Raw genomic sequence first — 26249 nt, 5'->3', positions numbered from 1 at the left:
GTCTGAAACGATGTCAATTTCAGTGTTACTTCAGCATTTTCCATCCGGTTCGGTACCAGATCAATAGACAATACCGATCCGATATCTTGAGCATACGATCCAAATCCTATCCGATCCGATTGCATCAATGAAGATACGAATCGAATCCGATCAAGATTATATGCAATCCGATCAGGATAACTTGTATTATTTTATGAGAAATTTATCAAAATGGTACAGTTTTCATAATTAATTATCAAAATAGTAAATTATAGCAATTAATTCTAAAAACGGTAATTTACTCTTTTCAGAATTAATATTTTTTATCAAAACGATAAAGCAATAAAATATAAGATAAAAAAAATTACCGAAAATACCCATTTTTATTTTACATATGCATTTACCATTTTAACCTTAGAAATAAATCAAAATTCAACTAAGTCTTTATCTTCTTTTTAATCTTCTCAACATTAATAGAAACATGCACTTCGTCTTCTTCATCTTCTCAAATCTAACTCAATGCAAACGACACCAAACAGAAATATGAAAAAGGAGAAGATTTTTTTTGTAATTTTAGCCAAAAAATAAAAAAGGATATTTTCGATAAAAAAAAATTATATTTTACTATTTATATCGTTTTGGTAAAAAATATTAATTTCAAAAATGGCAAATTATTGTTTTTGGAATTAATTGCTACAGTTTACCATTTTAGTATATAGTCGAAATGTGATGCATGTTTTGGTAAATTTGCCTTATTTTATTTCATTGAATTTTGAGGAAAGATGGGTGAAGTCTTGAAAGTGATGAGTTTTGGCAACTCGGGTTTTGAGAGGTGATGTGGAAGACAATGTGTTGGGAACGAGGGATTTTACAGTTAGTTTTTTTTTTTTTTTTTGCTTTGTTTTAACATAGAGAGAGAAAGTTAACACCATAGAATGGGTGTTCTGTGGTGCATCCATGGATGAGGTGGAAGATGATGGGTTTTGGCATTTAGGATTTTGAGAGAAGCCGTGTGGAAGACTGTGGATTGGATTGGGTTGGGTTAGAATTATTATTATTATTTTTTTTTTCTTTTAACAGATACAGAGAGAGATATTCAAAGGTATGTTGAGATGATAGTATTTTAAGGTTTTTCTTAAACAATGATCGGATCTGATTTTCATCGCAATAGATTAATGCTAATCCGAATCCGATCCGAAATTTATTGGATTTTTTAAATGTAATCCGAATTCGATCCCAAAATCAAATATATAGATTTGAATTCTTTTTTTTTTTTTTGGATTGGAACATATGTCTACTCATTGCTGACCTTAAATTTATTCACTACACCACTATAGTAAAGAGAAATTTTAAAAATGGAAGATTATTTAAAGGACCTTGGCTGAGGGATTTCTTTCTAAATAATATCAAAGTTTTTGCCGGTCTCTTAATAGTCCATTTAGTAATTTTTTTCTTTCTTAATGATCCTCGGAGCTCATCTCCCACATTTCTCACGATTGAATGTCCTAACCTTTTGAAATCATCGTTTTCATCCAAAAAAATTAGATTTTTAGCATCTCAATCAAGTTTCGAAGACTCCATTCCATTGAAAAGGATTTAAGAAGAAAGAATAAGTCATTTTCAAGGGTTTTTTCAAATATTTTGAATATATATAGGGATTTTTCACATTTTTGTTTCTTTATTTTTAGATGAAAATCAATCAAGAATGGTTCTTTTGAGTTGAAATCATCTAAACAAGTCGTTATCTCAAGTTATTAATCGATCTTTCCATGTATTTTAGTCAAAAAAATCAAAAATTAAAAATGGATGGGTCTTACCAGTGGTGAATTCGACAAAAAATAATGGTGAGTTCGACAGTAAAAATTGTGAACTCGACACTAAATAAAAAAGGGTCGAGTTCAAAAATAAAAAAAAAATGGTGAACTCGATAGAAGTAAATAAAAAAAAGGATGAGTTCACCAATAATAAAGGACCATTAAGAAATAAAAAGTAACTAAATGTCTTATAAAGATACCACACAACTTAAGGACTATTTAGAAATAAATCCCTTCGTTAGGGACCTCTAAGTATTTTTCCTTTTAAAAAGAAAAATTGGGGTATAATAATTTAAGAAATTGGGATTGTAGACACGAGATTTTCAAGGATCTCTCCTACTTAGGTCTTGGAGTCGCCACTATTCTTTTTTAGAAAATGATGTAAATGGACACTCGGAAAGTGATTTTGTAAAAAATCGTTTATAGTGACTCTCATACAGATAAGGTCCATTGGTCCACCCTAGATCTAGATTAGGGGGTTCATATTAGAGAATAGTGAAGGTGTTAGGCACCCTACTCTTTCCACCATTGGTGTTAACCTTGAATTCAATCAACTTGAAAATGAAGATTAAAAAAAAGTTGAAAATTTAATTTGTACCTGACTGTAAGAGACTTTGATTTCAATTTAAACCAAAAAGAATTTCCTTATTGAGGAAGGGGTCCTTTTATAATTAATACCTTTGAGTAAGTTTAAAAATGTAGACTTTTTCCATTTTCACAGAGAAAGGGCCCAAGGTTTTAGTCTCAAATTTTTTGTTATGTGTGCATTGGTGTAAGGATTTTAAAAATATTTTTTGAAAAGATTTTTCAACCTCTACCCTTTCAATCGATGTAGAGCCCGATCTATCAAAGGTAGATAAGGGTTTTCATCACATCTTAAGGTTAAAAAAAATTGAATAAAAGAAAAAGGGGAGAAGTATTAAGGGAAACTATGGAGGAGAGAGAGGATTACTTCTTTTTCTTTTAATCCTTACTTTATCTTATTCTTAACTTGACTTTCTTCTTTTCCTTAAAAGATGGGTTTTTTTTGAGTTAGTCTTGATATGTTTGTAAAGTAGAGATTGTGAGAGAAGGGATTGTGAATTGGGAGTGAAGCTTGAGAGTGATTTTCAAGACTTTGAGGAGTTCAAGTCTTTTTTTCTTGGGGCTAATAGTGTTGAGAATGATATGGGTTTTATAAGATTTTGAAGGTAATTTTTAAGGGTAAAATAAGATGAAATAGTGAAAAAAGGTAAAATAATATGAGATTTATAAATATGATGTATGTAATTTAAGGGTGGTGGAAGAATATTTGTGAAAGGGGTGTAAATGGGTTGTTTATGATCCAAATGGGTTAGACCTTTCAATCCATTTAAGTTGAGTGTTTGAGTGTTAGGTGAGTTGAAATGAGTGGGTTGTGATTAGAAGAATGATATTATAAAGGAGTGATTGTAGATTAAATGTTAGATGAATTGAAATAAGTGGATATTGGTTAGAAGAATGGGGGTGTAAGAGAGTAGTTGTAGATTTTTTTAGGAGGGTGGAGGATGTGGTGACATGTGTTCAGTTATGATAATTTTTGGTGATTTGTTTATGATTGTTAGATTTGGGTTGAGATTTGGGCTTGGGATAGTGGTTGGATTTTGAGTTTAATGAGATTAATAGTGGGTTGTGTGTGTCTAGAGTTGGGTTTTAAGTCTAATGGGCTTGGGTGGTGGGTTGAGCATGTATTTAGGTTAGGGTCAAGCTAAGTTGCATTTGGTTAGAGTTGATTTAAAGGGTGTGTGGTGATGGTTTAGGAGAGGATGAGTTTATAGCCCATGGGCCAAGCAAGAGGGGGCTCTAAACTATTTATTGGAAAAATAAGTGAATTTTTGGAAGATTTGGGCCTTAGGGCTCATTCTAATTTTTGTTCAAATTCAAGTATCTAAAGAGATGTAATAAGTAAAATTTGGGATTCCAATAGCAACTCTCATAAAATATCATTAAAGCCATATAATCTATTTATACATTTGTAGGAAAGGTGAATATAGCTTTCTTCTGGTAGAAATTGCTATATAGTCTACTTATATAGAGTTAGAGAATCATTCATTTTGATTTTCCCTTCTAGTTTTGCATTTTTTTTCTCTTTTTTATGTTTGTACTATTGTTAGCTATTTTAAAAGGAATATTTCAAACAATGAGAAAGAAATGATCGATGCATCAACTTAAAACTTTTAAAAATTACAAGATAAATTAAAGCTCTCACATGTCATTTTTTCCTCGGTAAAGTGATCCATGTTATGATGGGGACAATCTTATATCACATTAATACTAACTAGAAGGTGACATGTGCAAATGCAGATGTATCAAAAGGGTTTATTTGTAATTTATAATATTGATTAAGGGATTTTGTTGATTAGATTGTAAAAAATGATATTTCATAATTTTGAAAACTAAGTTACGTGTTTGGAGGTAGTATCGTGTTGTGTTGAGATAAGGGTATTATGAAAATTTACCAAACCCAAAACTTACCCATTTAATAATTGTGTAAAAAACTTAAACCCAAACTTAACTCATTTATAAGTAGGTATAACTTGACCCGACTTTTATAACCAATTTAATAGAATTTTAATCTTTATTGAAAAAATAAATTTCATTTCCACCATAAAAAATAAAATATCATTTTCAAGGATCACCATATAAGGAATCAAACACCACATGCCTCTAGATTTCAATAAATATATATATATATATATATTAAAAAATAAATAAATAAATTACTCAGTAAAAAAAGTGTTTTTTTTTTCCCAAACTAAAAGTTTAACCATTAATTATTTGAAAAATATCTAAAAATACATTCTATGACTTACAAAATTTGAAAAAAAAAATGTGCTATGAAAAAATTCTAAGAAATTCTAACAAAAAAATCGACAATTTAAAAAATTATTAAATAATTGTTGATATATTTAAAACTACACGTTAATGACAGAATAATTAAACATGTCAAAATGGGTTAAGCAGGTTGGCACCACTAACTTGGATCTGACCCATTTAATAATCGTGTTAGATGAATTAACACTATTTTGATCCAAACCCACTAATTTTATATTATTTCCGAATTGTATTTGCTAATCGTGTTAAGATTATCAGTTCTAAGTTTAGGTCATAGGTTCCAATTTTCTTGGGTTTTTTTTTTATATATCAAAATGACTTTGATTATATTAAATTTATATATAAAAGTGGGGATATTTATGACCACTAAAATTTTGGTGGCTTCTCTCAATATAATAGCAAAGATGATAGTTTTGAATTTGAAAATGATTTATATCAGCTTTCCTTCTCCTTTCATTAGTTGTATCTCCATCAGTGGTGCTTTATAATAGCAAAGATGATAGTTTTGAATTTGAAAATGATTTAGATCTGCTTTCCATCTCCTTTCATTAGTTGTATCTCCATCAGTGTGGGAGGTAGTGGGTTCAATCTACTTTAATGTGGTTGTACTAAGTTGTGGAGGTACCTTAGCTGTAATTCTCTTTAACACTCCTTAAGAAAATAGAATAGTGCTGAAGTGACCTCAAGTTTGCACTTCATATCACACTTTCTTAACTTGAAAGTATGTATGAACCATTGATGCTTTTCACTCATATCTCCATGAAAATCATTTATAATTTCTACACACTTGCACGTCAAAAAAGTGTGATATGAGGTACAATCTTAAGGTTCAAAAAAATTTTATGATGGAAAAATGACAAAACTAAAAAAGGGGCTCTTAAATGAATGCATCTAAGGACATAACTCTAGTAAATGACTATATGCAGATAGACACAAAGGATTTACAAGAGATAAAAATTGTCTTATTTATAAGAGAAATAAATTGAAGAACAAGTCATTTGATTGAACCCCTTTGGTCCTGTTTTATCAAGGGACAATGGCTGTGAAGAACTCTTTATTAAGAATATCTACCGAATAGTCCCCTAATAAATAATACGAACCATTTAAGTCTCACTTAATAAAATACATTAACCTATTATGGATGTTTTGAAGATTCTCTTAAGAAAAATATCTGAAACACCCATTAAGAAAATTTACAAAGTGGTTTGATACTTTGATCTAAAAATATACCAAGTCCAATAAAAAACTTGACCGATTTAACTCATTTACGTTGACTTGCTAATTTTTGAGTTGAATTAATTCAACGAACATTCAAGTAGAGTTTTAAAATTATGTTTTAATTATTAAAAATTTATTTATATTTTAATAAATCTAACATGTATAGATGAAATCAATTTGATGGTGATGATGACCGTACTCATCTCCATCATCATCTTTGGTGTGGTCATCATCATCATTAAAGATTTTTTTTTATTTTTTTCATTATTTTCTATGAAAATTTTGTCACATCAACTTTTACTAACGCCACCTCAAAAATAGATGAGATGGTAGTTACAATATTTTCTATTGCTACACCAACTTTTACTAACACCACATCAACTGTGTGCAATTCATTGGTGATTCACACAGAAATTGGAGTGGCATTAGTAAAAGTCAAATGTACTTAATTTAATGAGAGAAAAAAATAGTTTTTATTTTTAAATATAAAAAGGAGAAATCAGAGATGCAGTGTTGGTCGGTAAGGGTGGGTAAGATCTTAAAGACCTGTATAATAACTGATGGGTCCACACACTATTAGATCAGATTGGTCAGTTTGAAGGACCAAAGTCAGCAACTTCGGCTACATACACTGTGTAAAAAGAATATGGTCAGAACAGTATGTCTTTGGTCCTACAAACAAATCCATGCGCCTTTCGTCGTATCTTCTCCAATGTGAACTCATCTTAAAACACGCCTAAGACACAGCAGACATTCAAACATAACTCCTAGTAAATATTTGAGATACCCTTTATATTTTCAAATAGATGACATAACCCCCTTGACCACAGTCTTCTTTTATAAACTAGTTGAAAATGCCCTCATCATTCTTCACCTTTAGGGTCAATTATTCTTAATCTATTCAAATTTATCATTAATCCATTATTTTCAATCTCGCTTTAACCCTTTGTACAAAACCCTAGATTTTTTTAACGATTGATTTTTTACTATCTTACCCTCCAAGTTTAAAGAAGATAGAAGTGGTAACATTTTTTTCACCGTGTTTAATACAAATGGATATAATTTAAAAAAAATTTTGAAAATATTTGCAGAATGAAGAATTTATCTGTTTTTGTAAATAAGTTTTTGATGAAAAATAGACATAGGTTGTAAGAAAAATATAATTTGCCTTTTTTTTTACTCTTTTTAAGTTAACCAAAGCAAATGACCATTGTGTTAATTTAAATTACAAAAATTCCATTTATATATAATACTTTAAAGTTTAAACCCTAACAAAATCAATTAGCATTATTGTATTTTGGTAACTTCATTTAAAATGTGCATTTTCCATAATTAAATTTATTGAAGGTAAATTTAAAATGACATTAATAAACATACATATTCCTCTATGGGAAAATGCTGGAATGACATTAAAATTCACACCGATTCACACATTGCTCACATGTGTACCGAACCATAGATGCTTTTCATTGAGATATGAGTGAAAAGCATCTATGGTTCTATTTGCATCTCCACATCAGCATTGTGTAAATCGATGTGAATTACTCATTCTTCTTTGTAAGTAAATTTTTTAACAAAAACAGATAAATTATCTTTCCACATAGATATTTTCAAAATGGATCGTGATACATAAATTCATGAAGTGTTATACCCATTTTCATTATTCTACCTAAGATGACAGATTTTGGAAAGAAAAAAAATTAAGGGTTTTCACCTTGAGGGGTGAGAAGAGGGCATTTGGTTCATTTTCTTTTAGTCTATTAGAGAAGACCTTTGTCAAGGAACATGTCATCAATTTGAAAAATAGCTAACAAGGGACTCTTAAAAATTCATCAAAACTTAGAGGTGTGATGTCAAAGTCACCCCCAACATAAAGCCCACCCACCTATGCATCTTTCCCTCTCTTTTATTCAAATCTCTCTTTTTCTTAGTTGCCTTTTAAGGTACTACAGTTCTAGTGTTTGTGTTTGTGTTTGTGATTTTAAATTCAAGAACCCAAACTTAGTAATTCTCTTTCACAATTCTCATTTCTCTTCTCTTTTGCTTTTTTTGTTCTACATGAAGATCTCCTTCTCTTCTTCTCATTCTTCTACTTCTTCATCGACTTCAAATTTTGATGGGGATTTGTGTAATTCCCACCAAAATGACACAGCTGGGTGTCTCTCCGGTATTTTACGACGTTTACTCTGCACGAGCAATCTCCGTACCCATCCCTTCGATTGTATTAAAGAAGAAACCAATCGCGTAGAACCCGATCTTCAAAAAGATTTAAAGATTGAGGCTACGGCGACTCCCGGGTTAGTGGCTAGACTAATGGGTTTGGACTCGGTACCGGAGTCGAATTTGGTTCATTCAAGGAGGATTTTGGATTCAATTGGTCGAAGCCGATCGGTTAATTCGGTTGATTACTGGTCTGAATTTGATCCGACTCAGTTTCAACACCGACAGGTTAGATCATCGTTGTCATTCCGAGAAGTGCCCACTTTTTTACAAAAAGAGAATGATGATTTCTTGCTTCTTAGCTTTGAGAATGTTTGTAAAAGTGAGAAATTGGAATTGAAGGGGAGGAAATCGGATATGGGTTCTCGAGAATTGAAGGAGAAGAAGAACAAAGAAAGTAGAAGAGAGCAGCGAGTTTCAGATCAAGAGAGAAACAAAAAGGATTCCAAGAAAGATGAGTTCTTGAATTTTAGCTTTGAGAATTTAGTTGAAACAAAGGAATTGGGGTCAAAGGGAAGGAATTTGGAGACGGGTTCTCGAGAATTGAAGCAAAGGAGGAAAGATTTAAGGAAAAACAAAGAGAGTAGAAGAGATCAGATAGTACTAGATGTGAAGAAGGAAGATCAAGGGAGAAACAAGAGAGATTTTAGCAAGAATGAGAATTTGGAGAAGAGGGACTCTAATAGGCCTTGTCGTTCCGAAATTAAGCGTATGGGTTCGATTTCTCCTCAAAATAAGTGTGATCCTTCAAAGCCTAAGAACCCCTTGAAGCCTACCAAACACAAAGAAGTCTCAAATGGAGCAAAACCAGCAAAGAAGAAAATTCTACAAGATTGTAGCTCAGAAAATTCTAGCCCAATTTCTGTTCTTGATCTTGATGAGTTTCTAATAGAACCCAAAACTCACTTACCAGGTTTGCTTTCTTATTCGGTTTCTTTTTCGAATTTAGAATTTGTTTCTTTTGCAAGTTGAAGCAATTTATGTTCTAATTTTGCACCATTATGAACATTTTCTTAACAGAAGAAGAGTCAAGGTTGATGGGTTTGAATTCAAGAAGGAAACTGTGTCCAGATCTTGCGATTTCAGCGAACCCATCTTCCCAAACTAGTGGTGTTTCGATTGCGGAGATTCGAGAATTGAGATCGATCAACGACAATATTACTGAATCAACAAAGGCAGGTAACCACAATCAGGACTGCTTGGAAATGTGGGGTGAATTATGCAAATTGGGAGAAGAAGACATGAAGACATCAAATTGGATTCAAAGAGAAATGTGGAAGATGGAAGATTTGGAGGAAATTGGAATTGGGTTTGAGCTACAAATCGTCGATCGTCTTCTACAAGAGTTTGTTGCAGAACTTGCTGGATTTCCCATGTAGAATTTTGCCTTGTAATAGTTGGAAAAAAAAAAAAAAAACTCGGCAAAAAATTGTGCATAAATTCTGCAGAGTTTCCTTTTTTTTTTTTTTCCTTCAACTTAAATTGGAGAATGTGAACTCAAATTCTCTGATAAATCTTGCAATTGCTGGCTTGGAGTAATGAGTAGTAGATTAAGGAAATGTACCTTTAAAATGTACTCAAAGTTGTATATGAATCCTTAATAGTATAAATGGGGGTATTTTAGGAATAAAATGGTAAAAATGTTAGCCACTAAGTTCAATTAAGAATTGTGGATTGATCTTTTTTTTTTTTTTTTGATCATGGAAACCTCGAGATCTCCAATGACTCACACCTATCTTGGTGCAAAAGTTATCTTCTTCGTAGTCCTCGTTGGGCACCAATGTGATACCCATCTAAGAATCTTGTGATGCTTAAGTTAGAATTTTAGAGAATAATTAATTAAAAAAAAAAAAAAAAAATCCAAAGATTGTTGTCCTCTTTGCTTATATATAGAATTTGCCTTTGTTGAAGCCAAAGTTTGTACTTCCCTTATGTATAGAGATCCATGATTATCTATTTATGGGATCTAGGTTGTTATTTATGTTTTTGAATCGTTATAGCGGTGGTAGTACAGTGGGGGCCCTTGCCCCCACGAGAATTAATGGGCTATTTCGACAGATATCACGATGGATAGAAAAATCCTCCACTATTGCCCCCATTATTTTTTTTCCACTCTTAGTTGCCGCCCCCACATGAACAAAAGTCTAGCTTTGCCCTGTCGGTACCTATGACCTACTCTTGCTAGCTTACCTTGCATGACTTCTACTCCTACACTTAATACGAATCCCTAGATGTTACTCATTTAGTCATTAATTGCATATTTTTTTCCCATATAACAAATAGCAAATTTTGTTTTTCAAAAAAAAAGGACACCCAATAAATCAAAATTATTGTGTCATATCATGCAACACAGATTGGGAAATTAATGGGTCATCACAATTTTCAAAAGGAAGTGACTAGTTGCAAATTGCCCAATACCAATTGCACTCCATCACTTAAAAGTTCTTCCTTACACTATGTTTTTGTTTGATTGCACTCCAAAAAATAAAAAAAAGATTATACTCCTTTTTTTTTTCCTCTTCTTCCTCAAACGTTTCCAAAAAAAAAATTTGAATCTCTCTACGTATGCTTTCGTTTCAACTTTGAACTGTATCTCATTACCATTGGATCACTCATCCCTTAAAATAAAACTATCACTAATAAAGGAAATATATATGGATATTACGAACGGCCTTTACACTAATCTCTACAAAACTATGGGTACCCTAATAAAGTGCAACTAGACAGAGATTTAAAAGTATTTTTTAAAGATTGGGATGCTACCCGTAACTAGTGGTCTGTAGCTTCTTAGCCCCTTTCCAAAAGAGTGGTGATAATATGGCTCACCAAGTGGCATACGCAATCAACTCACTGATGTGACAAGTTCGAGAACTGTAGATCTATACGCTCCCGAGATACACAATTGCACTTCCCCATAAAAAGTGTATCACGAGAGAATTATGTATCCCGAGGCATACAGATCTACGGTTCCAAAATTTTCCATGTTAGGGAGTCGATTGAGTATGCCACCAGGCGAGTCATATTATCAGGACTCTTTCCAAAATGATTTCAATTTTTTTAAATGATTAGTTTGCTATAGGTCATAACAGTAAAATATCCTAATTGTATTTATTCATTGATTTGAATTTGATTGGAAAAGTCAAGCCGATTTTACTTTAGGGCGAATTTAAGAAGAGAGTTGGTTTTTAGATCTCTTTGAAGTTTTTTTATGAAGAGTCGTGCTGGAGTGACCTCAAGCTAGAACCTCATATCTCACTTTTTGACGTAAAAGTTGATAGGAATCATAGATGCTTTTTCAATCGTAGCTCGATGACAAACATTTATGGTTCTCATACACTTTCATGTTAAGAAGTGCGATATGAGATTCCAACCTAAAGTCTCTTCAACATTATTCTTTTATGAAAGGAGGCAAGAAAATTAGAACTATACTTGCATTAGCCCGTTGAGTCTTGATAATCCAACTCCTTTTTTTTGTATCTGCACTGTGACTCGCCCTCCACGTCACCTTACAAAATCATAAATATCTAGACTTGTGTATGTTGGAACCTTAATCCAACATTGGGCTTATGTGTGAATGATAATGTATTGTGGACTGTTATATATATTTAAGCCCATTTAAAAAGTGGTCTACTAAGGTTTTGGGCTTTAATGTATTTGATAGGGTGTGGGCCTTTAATGTGTAGAGACTTAAGGGTATTTTCCATCTTTATGATGGGCTGAAATGGAAATACCAAAAGATAATAGGGATTCAGTTATCTATTTATGGCAGTTATGGTCCCCAAATCACACGTTCCAGATTCTATTCTTTCTGACTTCCCATCAACAGAGAGATATAGAGAGAAAAAATCAGAAAAAGAAAAAGAAGGAGACCAACAAAGAAAGAACGTGTTGGTTTGGAAGTCCAACTGCTCGACTCTAAACAGTGATTGGTTGCTATGGATCCAGGTATGTTTCCACAGATTTGTTTACATTCTCTCGATGATTTGACATGGAGGATCTTGGTTATTATTAATTTTAGTTTAAGGTTTCAGCCTTGTAAACTTACAAGTGGTATCAGAGCCTTCTCCATGTTAATCCATTGAGAATCAAGTTTTTTTTTTTTATGTTTCATAAAATTAGATTTTGTTTTATAGTTTTTTTTTTTTTTTTTGGAATTTTGCTGTGTGCATATATTCAATGTTTTGAATCAACTTCTGTGGATTCAGATCCAGGCTTTTGGATTCAGTTTTTTTTTTAATTAAGAATTTTTTGTTTATTAATATTGTTCTAGTTTCCCCATTTATGCTTTTCAGATTCAGATTTTCTAGTTTCAGTTTATATATTTATATTCTTTTGGTTAAATCAGTTTGTTTATTTATGTATTTTTTTTATGGATCCAATTTTGATTAAATTCGAATATTGGTATGTTTATATATTTTTGAGATGAATTAATTAAAACAACATGTCACCAAAGTGATCTCTCTTGTGGAAATTAATTTGTTTTGGAATATAAACGGTTGCGGCCATGTAAATTATGTGAATATTGACCGGCCCAAAGGAAGGACAATATTTAACAGAATTTACATATGCACCTGTAGTAATAAACACGTGATGATTATTAATTTTTTTTATATGTGACCAATAAATCGGCCCAAAGGAAGATTTATTTTTCGACATGTTCTTATTGTCACTGTTTGATTACTACACCAAGATATCACTTACAAGTTAATATTTTCTTGTCCAAAGACAACATATTAATGGAGTGCCCGGTATCTTGAGATGGGATTTACCTTTATTCGAATTTATAATTACTTTTGGTTTTGAGACTTATGTAAGTTTGTTTTGTTTGGTGGTTGTTCTTTGATTCAGCTTTAAATAATCCTACTAATATTACTGCCAACATCAACTCTATTCCTATGTTAAATGGCACTAACTTCAAGTCATGGCAAAAGAACCTTTTGATAGTTCTCGGAGTCATGGATCTTGACCTTGCACTAAGGGTTGATCCTCTTACACCTCTTACGGATAAGAGTACCTCTGATGAAAAGAGGGATGTGGAAAAGTGGGAGAAATCAAATCGCATGTGTATGATGGTCATGAAGAAGGCCATTCCGGAAGCATTCAGGGGTACAATGTCTGACAAGATCACTACGGCTAAGGAGTTCCTTATGGATATTGAAAAAGGTTTGTCAAGAATGAAAAGGCTGAAATAGGTACGCTCTTGATAAGTCTAATCTCAATGAGATATAGGGGTAAAGGTAATATCAGGGAGTACATCATGGAGATGTCTCATCTTGCTTCCAAACTGAAAGCACTTAAGCTAGAACTCTCTGAGGACTTGCTGGTGCATCTAGTTCTGATATCCCTTCTAGCACAGTTTAGCCAGTTTAAGGTGAGTTACAACTGTCAGAAAGAGACTTAGTCTCTGAATGAGCTCATCTCACACTGTGTTCAGGAAGAGGAAAGACTGAAACAAGATAAGACAGAGAGTGCTCACCTGGCCTCAACCTCTAAGGACAAGGACAAGGGAAAGAAAAAGAAAAAGGGTAAGGAAGCTGCAAATACAACACCTCAAAAGAAATAACAAAAGAAACAAGATGAACCGATAGGTACTGATTGTTTCTTCTGTGGTGCTGAAGGGCATAAGAAGAAGCATTGCACCAACTATCACGCATGGCGTGCTAAGAAAAGTATGCTTCTTAATTTGGTTTGTTCTGAGGTTAATTTAACTTCGGTACCTAGACACACGTGGTGGATAGATTCTGGTGCAACAACTCACATCAGTGTGTCTATGCAGGGTTGCCTGAGTTGCCGAAAACCAAATGATAGTGAACGATACATATATGTGGGTGATGGCAAGACGGTTAAAGTTGAAGCAATAGGAAACTTTCGATTATTGTTAAAAACTGGATTTTATTTGAATCTTAATGAAACATTTATTGTACCGTCTTTTAGACGTAATTTAATTTATATTTCTACTTTGGACAAATCTGGTTATTCTTGTTCATTTGGGAATGGAAAATTTAGTTTGTTTTATGATTCAAAATTGGTAGGTTCCGGTTCTTTATCAGGTTATGATAATCTTTATTTAATTGATACAATTGCTTCATTTAATGAATCCCTGCAATTAAATACACGAGGTATAAAGAGAAAATTAACCAGTGAGAATTCGGCCGCATTATGGCACAAGAGATTAGGCCATATCTCCAGACGGAGAATAGAAAAACTTGTGTTAGATGAAATTCTAGACCCTTTAGATTTTACAAATTTTGATATTTGTATTAACTGTATAAAGGGGAAACAAACCAATAAAAGAAGATTTGTAGCCAATAGGACTTTGGAAGTCTTAAAACTTATACATACAGATATTTGTGGGCCATTCCCTGCGGTTGCTTGGAATGGTCAACAATATTTTATGACATTTATAGACGATTTTTCAAGATATGGCTATATATATCTCATTCATGAAAAGTCACAGTCGTTGGATGTGTTCAAAACTTATAAGGCTGAAGTTGAGAATCAACTCAGCAAAAGGATCAAAAACATCAGATCTGATTGTGGTGGTGAGTACTATGGTAGATTTGACAGTTCAGGTGAACAACGTCCAGGACCGTTTGCTAAGTTCCTAGAGGAATGCGGTATCGTCCCACAGTACACTATGTCGGGTTCGCCCACTATGAATGGTGTTGCTGAAAGACGAAACAGGACGCTTAAGGACATAGTGAGGAGTATGATTTGTCATTCTACCTTACCAACATCACTCTGGGGAGAAGCACTTAAGACTGCAGCATATATCCTGAACAGGGTTCCAACTAAAGTGACTACCAAAACCCCTTATGAACTTTGAACAGGCAAAAAGCCTAGCTTAAAACACTTGCACGTTTGGGGATGTCCAGCTGAGGCAAGACCTTATAGGCCTAATGAAAAGAAACTAGACTCAAGGACGGTAAGTTGCTATTTTATTGGATATTCTGAAACATCTAGGGGCTACAAGTTTTATGATCCCACGACTAAGTCAATTTTTGAATCAGGAAATGCCCGATTCTTTGAGGATATTGAGTTTGCAGGAGGAGATAAAGATAGAGATTTTGTCTTTGAAGAGGAATATGTTGATATTTCCACAGGTGCCATTGGCATTGATCAGGATCTCATTCCTGACTTTGTACATGACACAATAAATCAAGACAATGTAGAAGAACCTTCCATTCAAGGAATTGTTCCAGAAGATCCAAAAAAACAAACTCTACCACCTCAAGAACCTATGCCACTAAGGAGATCCATTAGAGAAAGGAGAAGTGCAGTGCCAGATGATTACATTGTATTTCTCCAAGAACAAGAGAATGATATTGGAGTGATGGAAGATGATCCGATCAACTTCCGTCAAGCCATGGAAAGTTCTAACTCTCAGAAATGGATTGATGCCATGAATGAGGAGATTAAATCTATGAAAGACAATGACGTGTGGAATCTTGTTCCATTACCAAAAGATACGAAACCTATTGGTTGCAAATGGATATTTAAGACCAAGAGGGATTTGAAAGGTAATGTGGAGAGGTACAAGGCTCGTCTTGTCGCAAAAGGCTTTACACAAAAAGAAGGCATTGATTATAAAGAGACTTTTTCTCCAGTTTCTTCAAAAGACTCTTTCAGGAATATAATGGCATTGGTGGCATATTTCGATTTTGAGTTACATCAGATGGATGTAAATACAGCGTTTCTCAATGGTGACATTGATGAAACGATATATATGATGCAACCAGAGAACTTTGTATTGGAAGACCCAAATAATATGGTTTGCAAACTTAATAAATCCATCTATGGGCTCAAGCAAGCATCTCGACAATGGTATTTCAAGTTTCATCAAGTAATCATCTCATTCAGTTTTGAGATGAATTTAGTTGATGATTGCATATACCATAAGTTTTGTGGGAGCAAGTACATTTTTCTGGTTTTGTATGTTGATGACATTTTGCTTGCCAGCAATGATATAGGCTTATTGCACGAAACCAAGAAATTTCTAGCTAAGAATTTTGAGATGAAAGATCTTGGTGAAGCCTCTTTTGTATTAGGTATACAGATACATCGGGATCGCTCTCGGGGTATTCTTGGATTATCACAAAAGAATTATATTGAAAAGGTTCTTAAGAGATATGGCATGCAAAATTGCAAACCAGGTAACACCCCTGTGGCTAAGGGAGACAAGTTTAATCTCAGTCAGTGCCCCAAGAACGATTTTGAGCAAAAAGAAATGCAAAAAATTCCTTATGCATCAGCAGTAGGGAGTCTAATGTATGCTCAGGTTTGTACACGTCCGGATGTTGTGTACGTTGTTGGGATGTTGGGCAGATATTTAAGTAATCCAAGAATAGACCATTGGAAGGCAGTCAAACGGGTCTTGCGGTATTTATAGAGAACAAAATACTACATGCTCACATATCGGAGGTCGGATCAGCTTGAGATCGTTGGGTATGCTGACTCTGATTTTGCTGGATGCCAAGATAGTTTAAAATCTACGTCAGGCTATGTTTACCTGCTAGCTGGAGGTGCTATCTCATGGAAGAGTGTTAAACAGTCTCTTATAGCCCCTTCTACCATGGCAGCAGAGTTCATAGCATGTTATGAGGCGTCAAATCACGGAATATGGCTGCGGAATTTTGTCACGGGGCTGCGCATAGTGAATGATATAAAAAGACCACTCAAGTTATTTTGTGACAATAAGTCAGCAGTGTTGTATTCCACTAACAACAGGAGCTCGACGAAGTCAAAACATATAGACATCAAGTTCCTAGTTGTCAAGGAAAGAGTTCAAAGTGGACAGGTGTCTATAGAATACATTGGTACAAACTCCATGGTTGTGAATCCGCTTACTAAGGGATTGCCACCCAACATGTTTCATGAGCACACTGCTCATATGGGTGTCATGTCATTTGAGGATATGGAATTTTAGTGGGAGTTTGTAATTTATATGTTTCTATGATATATAGACATATTTTCAGTTATTTCAGTTTATGGATACTTTAAGGTTATTTTCTGCAGAAATAAAGTTTTGGTTTTATTTACACTTTGATTTTGGTAATGTTTGATCTCACTATGGTTTAAGGTTGGACCAGTTGGAAATAGGTATGTTAAGATCACATTGCATGAAATTTCCATGCTACACATCCACATCATGATCCATGTCATTTAGTTATATCGGCATACGTGACCATCGATGGGTCGAGTTACGACAAATGTAACGAAGGCTGCTTTGATCCTATGTTGGTATGATTAATGGACCGGATTGAATATAGATACATTTCGGTAATAACAGCAAAGTTGAGCTCATACGATTATTTATTTTATACAATGCATAATTATAAAGTTACACATATAGCCCAAATGGGAGATTGTTGGAACCTTAATCCAACATTGGGCTTATGTGTAAATGATAATGTATTGTAGACTGTTATATATATTTAAACCCATTTAAAAAGTGGTCTACTAAGGTTTTGGGCTTTAATGTATTTGATAGGGTGTGGGCCTTTAATGTGTAGAGACTTAAGGGTATTTTCCATTTTTATGATGGGCTGAAATGAAAATACCAAAAGATAACAGGGATTCAGTTATCTATTTATGGCAGTTATGGTCCCAAATCACACGTTCCAGATTCTATTCTTTCTGACTTCCCATCAACATAGAGATATAGAGAGAAAAAATCAGAAAAAGAAAAAGAAGGAGACCAACAAAGAAAGAACGTGTTGATTTGGAAGTCCAACTGCTCGACTCTAAACAGTGATTGGTTGCTATGGATCCAGGTATGTTTCCGCAGATTTGTTTACATTCTCTCGATGATTTGACATGGAGGATCTTGGTTATTATTAATTTTAGTTTAAGGTTTCAGCTTTGTACACTTACAGTGTATCCCAAAATAAAGGATGTACAGTGATTCAAGAGCAAAGCTAGTAAGGAGTAAGTGGGGGCAATTGCCCCCACAGAACTTTGAGACACCTCTATAATTTCAACTATTTACACACCCCATTTGCCCCTACACCCTCACCTCCCTCCAATCCTCCCCCCCGCCCCAATTGCCTCTTGATCGGGATTGCTCATATACTAATTAGAAATTATCTAAATATCATTTTCTTCAACTTCTAATAAAAAAAATCTCTGAATTTAACCCTATAACCATTCATCTTCATGTTCTTCAACTATACAATTAACTATCGTTTGCCCCCACTACAAGAAAATCCTGGCTCCACCCTAACAATGATTTTGAAGGATAGTCAAAGTGAGTACATAAAAAATGAGTCCGGTTATCATGACCTTAAGCATGTTCCAAGAAATATACAAACAAACATTATATATAAAATTTTTTTTATGATGATTTTATATTGAAAAGATGCAGCAAACATGACTGTGAATCCAAGATAGCAAGCCATGATTACCTTAAAATACCACAGCTTTTCATGATTAGCTTCGTTGACATTTAAAAAAAAGGAGTAATGATTTTCTGACTCCCCACGTGCAGTTGTGTATCCCGAGGAAAAAAATCTATGATTCTACTTCCTAACACATGCCACATCAGGAGAGTATTTTGAGTATGCTACAATGTGGGAGTCATATTATCATGACTCTAAAACAAAAGGCAAATTAGCCATTTAAAATATATATCTGATAATAAAATAAATAATTAAGCTTTGTTTTTCATTAAAAAACATTTGACAACCTAATCTTTCCCACGCTAGAGGAAGGGCTTGAACCTTCGACCTTGTGGTTAACAGCCACACGCTCTAACCAACTGAGCTACTCCAGCGAATTTGCCATTAATGATTGAATATAATATTAAAATATTTTACAAGAAAGTTTGACTCATATTTCTAATGAGCTGACTCAAATTAAACTCGTGGGTCAACTTGACCAAGTAAAATAAAAAATATATAGCTCGTTATGTTAATGAAAATTACTTATATAGCCATTTAACTTGGAATAACCCCGAAATAACCTCAAGATTGGACCTCACATTACATACCTTGACGTGAAAGTGTATGGGAACCATAGATGATTTTCATTGAGATACGAGTGAAAAAGCATCTAGGTTCCTAATTTCCTATCATCTTTCTCATCAAGATGTGCGATATTAGGTCTAATCTTGAGCTCGCTCCAACACAACTATTTAACTAGGTAGATACTCATAAAAAAAATACAACTTGATCGAGGGCTTAGACCCATAGCTTAGTTTGTTTCAATGCACATTATTAATAATAGTGCCATTAGAAAAGTGTTGTCTGCATGAAATAAGAAGTTGAGTCGAATGGCTTTTCGCATGTTAAGATAAAAAATAAAGAAATAAAGAAACAAAAATAAAATAAAAAGATTACGTACGAGAATATAAAATCTAATATAATGGAGAATTTAATCTTTCTATATATTTTTCAACTCTTCTAGTCATCTTTAACCATCCAACCTAAGAAAGAAAAAGAAAAGGGAAGGAAAGAATAGAAATGAAAAAAAAAGAAAGATAAAGGTTATGAAGTAGAAAAAGATAAGAAAAGGAGAAATAAATAAAGAGTTGGGAAGGAAAGAATAGAAAAGAAAGAAAGAAAAAAGACAAAAGGAAACAAAATGAAAAAAAGGAAGATGATGGATTATGAAGTACAATTTTTATTTTTTTAATTACTAGCATTTTTTAAGTGGAATGTGACTGGTACTTGGTGATTTGCTAATCAAACCCTTTTTTTTTTTTTTTCAGTTTATTTAATTAATTTATTAAGTATCACCATAGATGACCATAACCTTGTGATTTTATTAGTGAGAACTCAAAAGCCAAGTTTATGATTATATGTAGTGGAAAGTTTAATTCTTAACTTAAAGATCCTAATATACCCCCACACTTCAAAGTTGACATCCCCGTTGGCCAACTTTATGGCTAAGCCCCCAGTCTTTTGTTTTTTTTTTCATAATCACCTCCCTATGACTCAAACCTTGAATGTAGGGTTAGCTCTGATACATAATATTAAAACTCATACCAATGCTCCAAAAATACCTAGGCGTTAATGGAGTGAAAAGTTTAAGTCTTAACCTAAGCAAGGGCAGAACTAATAAGGAGACATTGGGGGAATTGCCCCTGTTCAACTTTTTTGGGCATTTTAGATAAGATGACCTTGAATTTATGCTTAAATTTGAGATACCCCTGCATTTTGAACTATTGACATGCCCCATTTGGTTGCCCCCACTCCCTCCAATTTTTGCCCCTTCGCCCTCCAATGAACTATAAGTTTGCCCCCCACTAAAAGAAAATCTTGGCTCCATCCCTAAACTAAGGATCCTCATAGACAAAGATGGAAAGAAACACATAGATTATCTATGAATTAATATGATTTTCTTCATGATACTTTTCAATTGGAAACCCTAGAAATATTTTCAAGTGGTAGGGCTTGGATCCCATTGGTTTAGTCCTTCCGTGCTGGGGATAGCTCCTCATAATTGTCACATTAATTAAGCCTTTAACACCAAGAATAAATAGGAGACAAAGACTTTCTAAATCTAGCTCACGTAACACTTGAATCAATGAAAAATCAAACCCATAGGACTTTCAACCCCAAAATATGATAATGGATTCATTAGTGGATGTGGATTTGTAATTCTTGGATACCGATAAAATGTGGACCAATATTTTAAAAAAGATCGAAACCTTTCATAGCCTAGCTGATCTTTGTCAAAATGGATTCATAGTCCCTTGCTCAAATAAAAGGATTATCTTTCGTAATTCTTAGTTCCTTTCGAATTTTTTAGAATAAAAAGGGGTTTTGTCAAGCTTATATAGAAAAATCTTAGGGAATGAGATAAAATGAAAGTCCAATCCAACCACAATCATACACTTGAAAATCATATTTTTCCAATATATATATAACCTTTGGCACATTTTCCATGCACATAGAGAACCCTAGTGGAAATATGATATAATGAACGACAAAAGACTGTCCCTTTCCTTATAATGGGGACCTTACACCCAAGACATGTATATGGTAAGAAAAAGTGGGTTATCAGGAAAGAAGATAGGGATTTGAGAATGAATATTGGTGGGGCCCAATCAACAATTCAAAGTAAATAAGTCGTCGAGAGATTCCCAATGTGTTCCCCCACCAAAGGTAAGTTTATATAATGCAACCAAAAGTGGAGGGTCCACAAAGTCATTAGTTGTTAGGATGACAGCACTTCTCCAGTTCTCCCCACTTTTGCTTTCGGTGCTTCATCACTAACCAACACACACAAGAAAAAAACAAAAGAATCTCTCACTCAATGGACCATGATCACTAATGGCAGCATAATTTTCAAATATAGAAGTGCTAAGCTAAAGTCTAGACCTTAGGAGTAAATGGGCCAGGCTTTGATTTTAATTATATTTGGATAGGTCCATCGTGACCAAGCCCGTTGCCCACTTAAAATTCTAGCTTACGAGATCGTGGTTTTAAATCTTGTCCAAAACCGAGGCAACTCGTCCGAAACATCTTAGTAACCCTGGGCACTGCACATCACATGTACCAGGTAAGTTAGGGAGCACTCTCGCAGGTGGTCTTGAGGAAATATTGCTCATACTGTATATCGAACATGTGTCACCTAAAAATGTATGTTGAATGGGTGTGGTATGATTTCTTTCGTTCATGTCCAACAACTTGGCACAAAAGAAAAGTGGTACCTCAGACTTAATTGGCGTTAGGCAAGATCAAATGCCCGAAACAACCCAGTGGAAATATGAATATAGTATGCGTCGTTGTAGTTCTTAGGAATGCGATCAAAATACATAATAGATGATGTGAATCATGAAAACGATTATCACAAGCTTTTAAGATCAAGGGACAAATTATGAGAAAACCTAATAGAAGAAAACTATTAAATTAGAATTAATGGAATTAGACCTATATATGAGAATTTTATGTTAATTAGTGTCAGATTCTTAAATGAATAACTATGAATGTAACTTAAGCATTAGAGAATTTTTTATAGATATAACACAAAGAGTATGACAATCATTTGGGTAAACTACACTCTACACTTACATGTTATCGATTCAATTCATCATCGTCGTCAAAGTCTTGATTCAAAACTTAGGGATTGATTAAATGAATCTAGTCCCTCCATTAAATTTTTTCAAGAACCACATATTCTGCTATTGATATTATCGACTTAATTCGGATACCTATATACCCCCAAGACATAATTCTCCATATTCAAACAATTTCAGCTCATAGCAGATTCAGAACTGGTACAACTAATTTTGGTTCTTGTTCCAGTCAGGACATCACTCATTGGATCTTATAAAAACAAGAAACACCTTTGGAAAAAGAAAGAAACATTTGAACAAGAGAAGGCACCATTAGAGTATCTAACAAAAGGAAGAGGAAGCACACAATAATCAAGAAAATATGAACAATATATGATTGAATTACTGATTAACCATATTAACCATGTATTACACCTCAATACAATGGAAAATCTTTCAGACTCCATTTCATTGTTACACAATTTGATTTCATCGACAACTTGGCTTAACAGCAAAGACCCCACCTCTTCTGTATGGATTTAAAAGAGCTACACCTAGAAATTCAATAAAAGCAAATTAAATAATAATAATAATAACTTGCTACTACTTCTCTGAGCCTGATAAACCTATATGTGCCCCCATTGGGTTTGTAGTTCTTCCTTTCTTCATCCTCTTCTACTAACATATAACAAATATTAATGGAAATTAAAGAATGGAAAGGAACTTGTTAGGCTAAAAAGAGCAACAAAATGGTGACTAAATGTTGTTTAAGCCACCATTTGTTCCTGCTCCTTGTACAACTGCTCCACCCATGGTGGGAGCATCTCCAAACCTCCTCCACTGTTAAGATGATACTGCTGTTGTTGCACCTCCATACCAAATTGTCCAGACCCCACGGCTGGAACATCCTTAACCATAGATTGAACCCAAGAAAAATCGGGCTCTTCAGCGAAGGAACCCATTGCAGTATTGCTGCTGACGTTGCTCTCGTTGCTTCGCAAACCAAAAGACGCTGATTTCCTAAGCTTGTTAAGTTCTTCTCCTTGAACACCCCAATCCAATTTTCCATTAGGGGAGCTCCAATCAGAAAGAGTAGATGACAACGTAGTTGCAGCAGTAGCCAAGGCAGTGTGACCAATATGACGGTTCAGAGCTCCACGATCGATGAAGCTCTGGCTTCGTTTTGCCAAAGCGGCAGACCTTGAATTCATGCCCGCTGTTACCCCAGATGGGTCAAGCCCAAAAGACGATATTTTCCTCACAGGGGAGGAAGATAAGCTATTAGAGTAGCTCGAGCGGAGCTGCGGGTTCATATTATTCTGGCGTATTTGGATTCCAGTTGGAGACTGAGCCTGGGGTGCTGAAGCTTTCAGTGTGAGTCCTTGTAATTGAGACAGTACGGAGGGATCAAGAGATCCAAACACATCGTCTAGGTTAGTAGGTTTCACCCCACCAAGCCGGCTGGCCAAGGAGTTTGTTGTCCAGTTAGTTTGGGGGGAAATATTTGACATCTCATCCATCAATTGTTTGTTAAGGTGAAGCAAATTCAAATCCAATTCTACGTCTCGGGCATTCAGTGAAGTCTTCAGCCTACTACCCGGGAGTTGCAACGTAGGAGGGACAACACTCGACTGATTCTGCCACATAGAACCCCCACAACCCATTGGAGAGGACACCGAGGGCGACATGGGAGGCGTTGAAGTCGGATGCATCAATACAGATGGACTCATCGACAACATGTCCAAAGACGAAACTGAAGATGATCTAGGGGAAGGCACAGCTGATCCCGTGGAAGCATAAAGGGGACGAAGCTCTTCGGGTTTGTGAGCAAAGAAGCAAACCCTGCGGGTGCACCCAGTTTCATCCTTACAGAGACGAGTCCGATACTGTGCTGGATGAAGCCAGCACTCGAACACACCATGAGCATACTCACAAGCGTCTCCTTGCCTACAAGTGCCCTTTCGAAATTCGGGGCATGGGACGCAACTGTAATGGTATTTACGTGGGTCACGTCTTCGGGCATTTTCCCCAGGGTGCACAAAAGGGCACTCCGTCCAATCGTGAGAGTATGCCCTTGAACAAGGCTTCACCTTGAAGGTATACATCCTGAATTCATCGGTTCCGTAAATCCCATTCTTTATATCTGGCAAAGATGGATCCATCGGATACTCTTTCTTCTCGATCCCTTCTTTCTGAGGGGTCTGGGTCTGTTCTTCTTCGGATTGATCATCAATTTCATTAGAAGAAACACATCCAAGCATCATCTCAAGTGTCTTCTTCTTCGACTCCCAATTTGGCTTTAAAACATGAGGGATTAGGTCTCTCGGGCGATTTCCATTACTATCAAGAGAATTAACATCTGCAGAAGCATCAAGCAAAAGCTTAACAATTTCAATAGAAGCCGAAGATCCACCAGCGATGGCGCAGTGAAGGGCAGTCGCTCCATCTGAACCGCAGGCCCGGTTCACATCAACCCGACCGGTTGAGAGTATATAATTCAAAACTGCCGAGCTACCGAAAATTGCAGAGATCATGAGTGGTGTTCTCTCCTCAAAACCCATCTTCCTCGACCCAATCGATCTTCCGTACCAAAAACTTGCCTCATCTACATCAAAACCCTCTTCATCAATGGCTCGATTGAACCCGATGAGATCATCTGCAGCAGATAATTCAAGTAAAATCGAACCGTTCAAGAAGAATTCCTCTTTTTGCTTCTGGTTTTCACCTTCCATGATGAAATTGGTTGGAGATAGTTTCCTCTTCGAACCACTGCACATGGAACGCCTCTTTTATTCTTTTTCTAGCACTGTTTTTCTGCAAGATTAACAGAGATGATTCGAAAATTCAGAACCAGAGACCCTCAATTTATACAAAAATTACGAAGATTTCAAGCAAATAAACAATGATCATGAAGAAAAATAACAATTTTGGGGTTTGAGAAACAAAATTATTGCTAAAATCATTTCTTTAATGAAGGACTCCTTCAACGCGTCGAGAAACTCCAACGACACAAATTTAAAAAATGAAAGAATCCGTCAAGTCAAATTCAGAAACAAAATTTCTTTCAAACATCAAACACCCCTAAACCTACAAAATCTCCCTAAAATTCAACTAAACCCTCAGATATCTGCAAAAAAGATAACCTCCAACGTCATAATTTTTTATTTTTTTTTAAAAGAACAAAACTGAAAAAAAAAAATTTGTACAAGAAGTTAAATTCCGAAACAAAGCTTCTATCTTTAAAGCATCAAACACCCATAAACCGAAAAAATCTCCCTAAAATTAAAGAAAATCCCTCAACTCTCTGTAAATCAGAGAAACTCCAACGTCACAAACTTCAAAAAAAAAAAAATTGAACAAAAAGGAAACAATCTGTCCAAGAAGACAAATTCTGAAACAAAGTTCCAATCTTTCAAACATGAAACACCACTAAAAACCTAAAAAATTCAATAAAAAACCCCTCAAATCTCTTTAAAGCAGAATCTAAATACAAATATACAACAACAGAGTCATCTTCTTCTTATAATCTCTGAATTAAAATAAGAACATACCTTTAGAAGATTAGGGTTTCAGATAGGAAAAAAAATCGATCGAAGAAAGCTCAAGTTTCTGAAAGCTCAAGTATCAGCTCTTCTATAAGTACACGAGCGAGTGAAAAAGAAGAAGAGAGGAAAGTGACGCTCTTCTTCTCTTCTCTTTCGATTCGGTCAAAAAGGCGAGACCAACACAAACAAACCTACCTCTCTCTCTCTCCAAGTTCCCTCTAAATGCAACTCAAATGAAACTTAAATTCACATATGGTCCCACCGGTCACCACCTCAATAATTTCATCCAACCGGTTGATGTACCTAATTGTCCTTCGGTTTTTCGAAACGCTTACGAACGTTGTAACCGGTAAAAAGATTCTGAACCGGTCACTCTCCTTTGAAAACTTCAGCGATTGGATGACGTGGCAGTACTAGCACCGTCAGCAATGAGAAGAAATCTAGTATTCGATTGATTTATAAATGTATCGCGATAATTCGAGGAGCGTTTTTTCGTTTTTGAAAATATCGACGTAACGTTAACGTCCAGCTCACACGCGTCTCTGTTTGTCCAATTTTGAAACGTTGGTCAAAATCATCACACTGATTTTTTTTATTTAAAGAAGATTTAATTTTAGATAC

At 34.7% G+C, this 26249-nt stretch overlaps 2 protein-coding genes and 1 non-coding gene across 3 annotated transcripts; 1 reads left to right on the top strand and 2 right to left on the bottom strand.

Moving 5' to 3' along the window:
- Positions 1 to 7730: 7730 nt before the first annotated feature.
- On the top strand, positions 7731 to 9578 carry LOC147386289 (uncharacterized). Its single transcript, XM_086424682.1, has 2 exons — positions 7731 to 8997; positions 9105 to 9578. The coding sequence occupies exons 1-2, from the start codon at positions 7752 to 7754 to the stop codon at positions 9461 to 9463; spliced, it is 1605 nt and encodes a 534-aa protein (XP_086280808.1). The 5' UTR covers positions 7731 to 7751; the 3' UTR covers positions 9464 to 9578.
- Positions 9579 to 18781: 9203 nt separating this feature from the next.
- On the bottom strand, positions 18782 to 18855 carry TRNAN-GUU (transfer RNA asparagine (anticodon GUU)). Its single transcript has one exon. It is a non-coding gene; the product is annotated as a tRNA-Asn (tRNA).
- A 3597-nt stretch (positions 18856 to 22452) lies between these two features.
- LOC147386287 (zinc finger CCCH domain-containing protein 66-like) lies at positions 22453 to 25830 on the bottom strand. The gene is made up of 2 exons (XM_086422614.1): positions 25635 to 25830; positions 22453 to 24897 (listed from the first exon to the last, which is right to left on the bottom strand). Exon 2 carries the CDS (start codon positions 24858 to 24860, stop codon positions 22851 to 22853), a length of 2010 nt encoding a protein of 669 aa, XP_086278740.1. The 5' UTR covers positions 24861 to 24897; positions 25635 to 25830; the 3' UTR covers positions 22453 to 22850.
- Positions 25831 to 26249: the final 419 nt, after the last annotated feature.

This window comes from Akebia trifoliata, chromosome 14, assembly GCF_017979445.1.
Source record: "Akebia trifoliata isolate Shusen 1 chromosome 14, ASM1797944v1, whole genome shotgun sequence".
Lineage (NCBI taxonomy): Eukaryota > Viridiplantae > Streptophyta > Magnoliopsida > Ranunculales > Lardizabalaceae > Akebia > Akebia trifoliata.
This window is presented reverse-complemented; position numbering and strand designations above follow the sequence as displayed.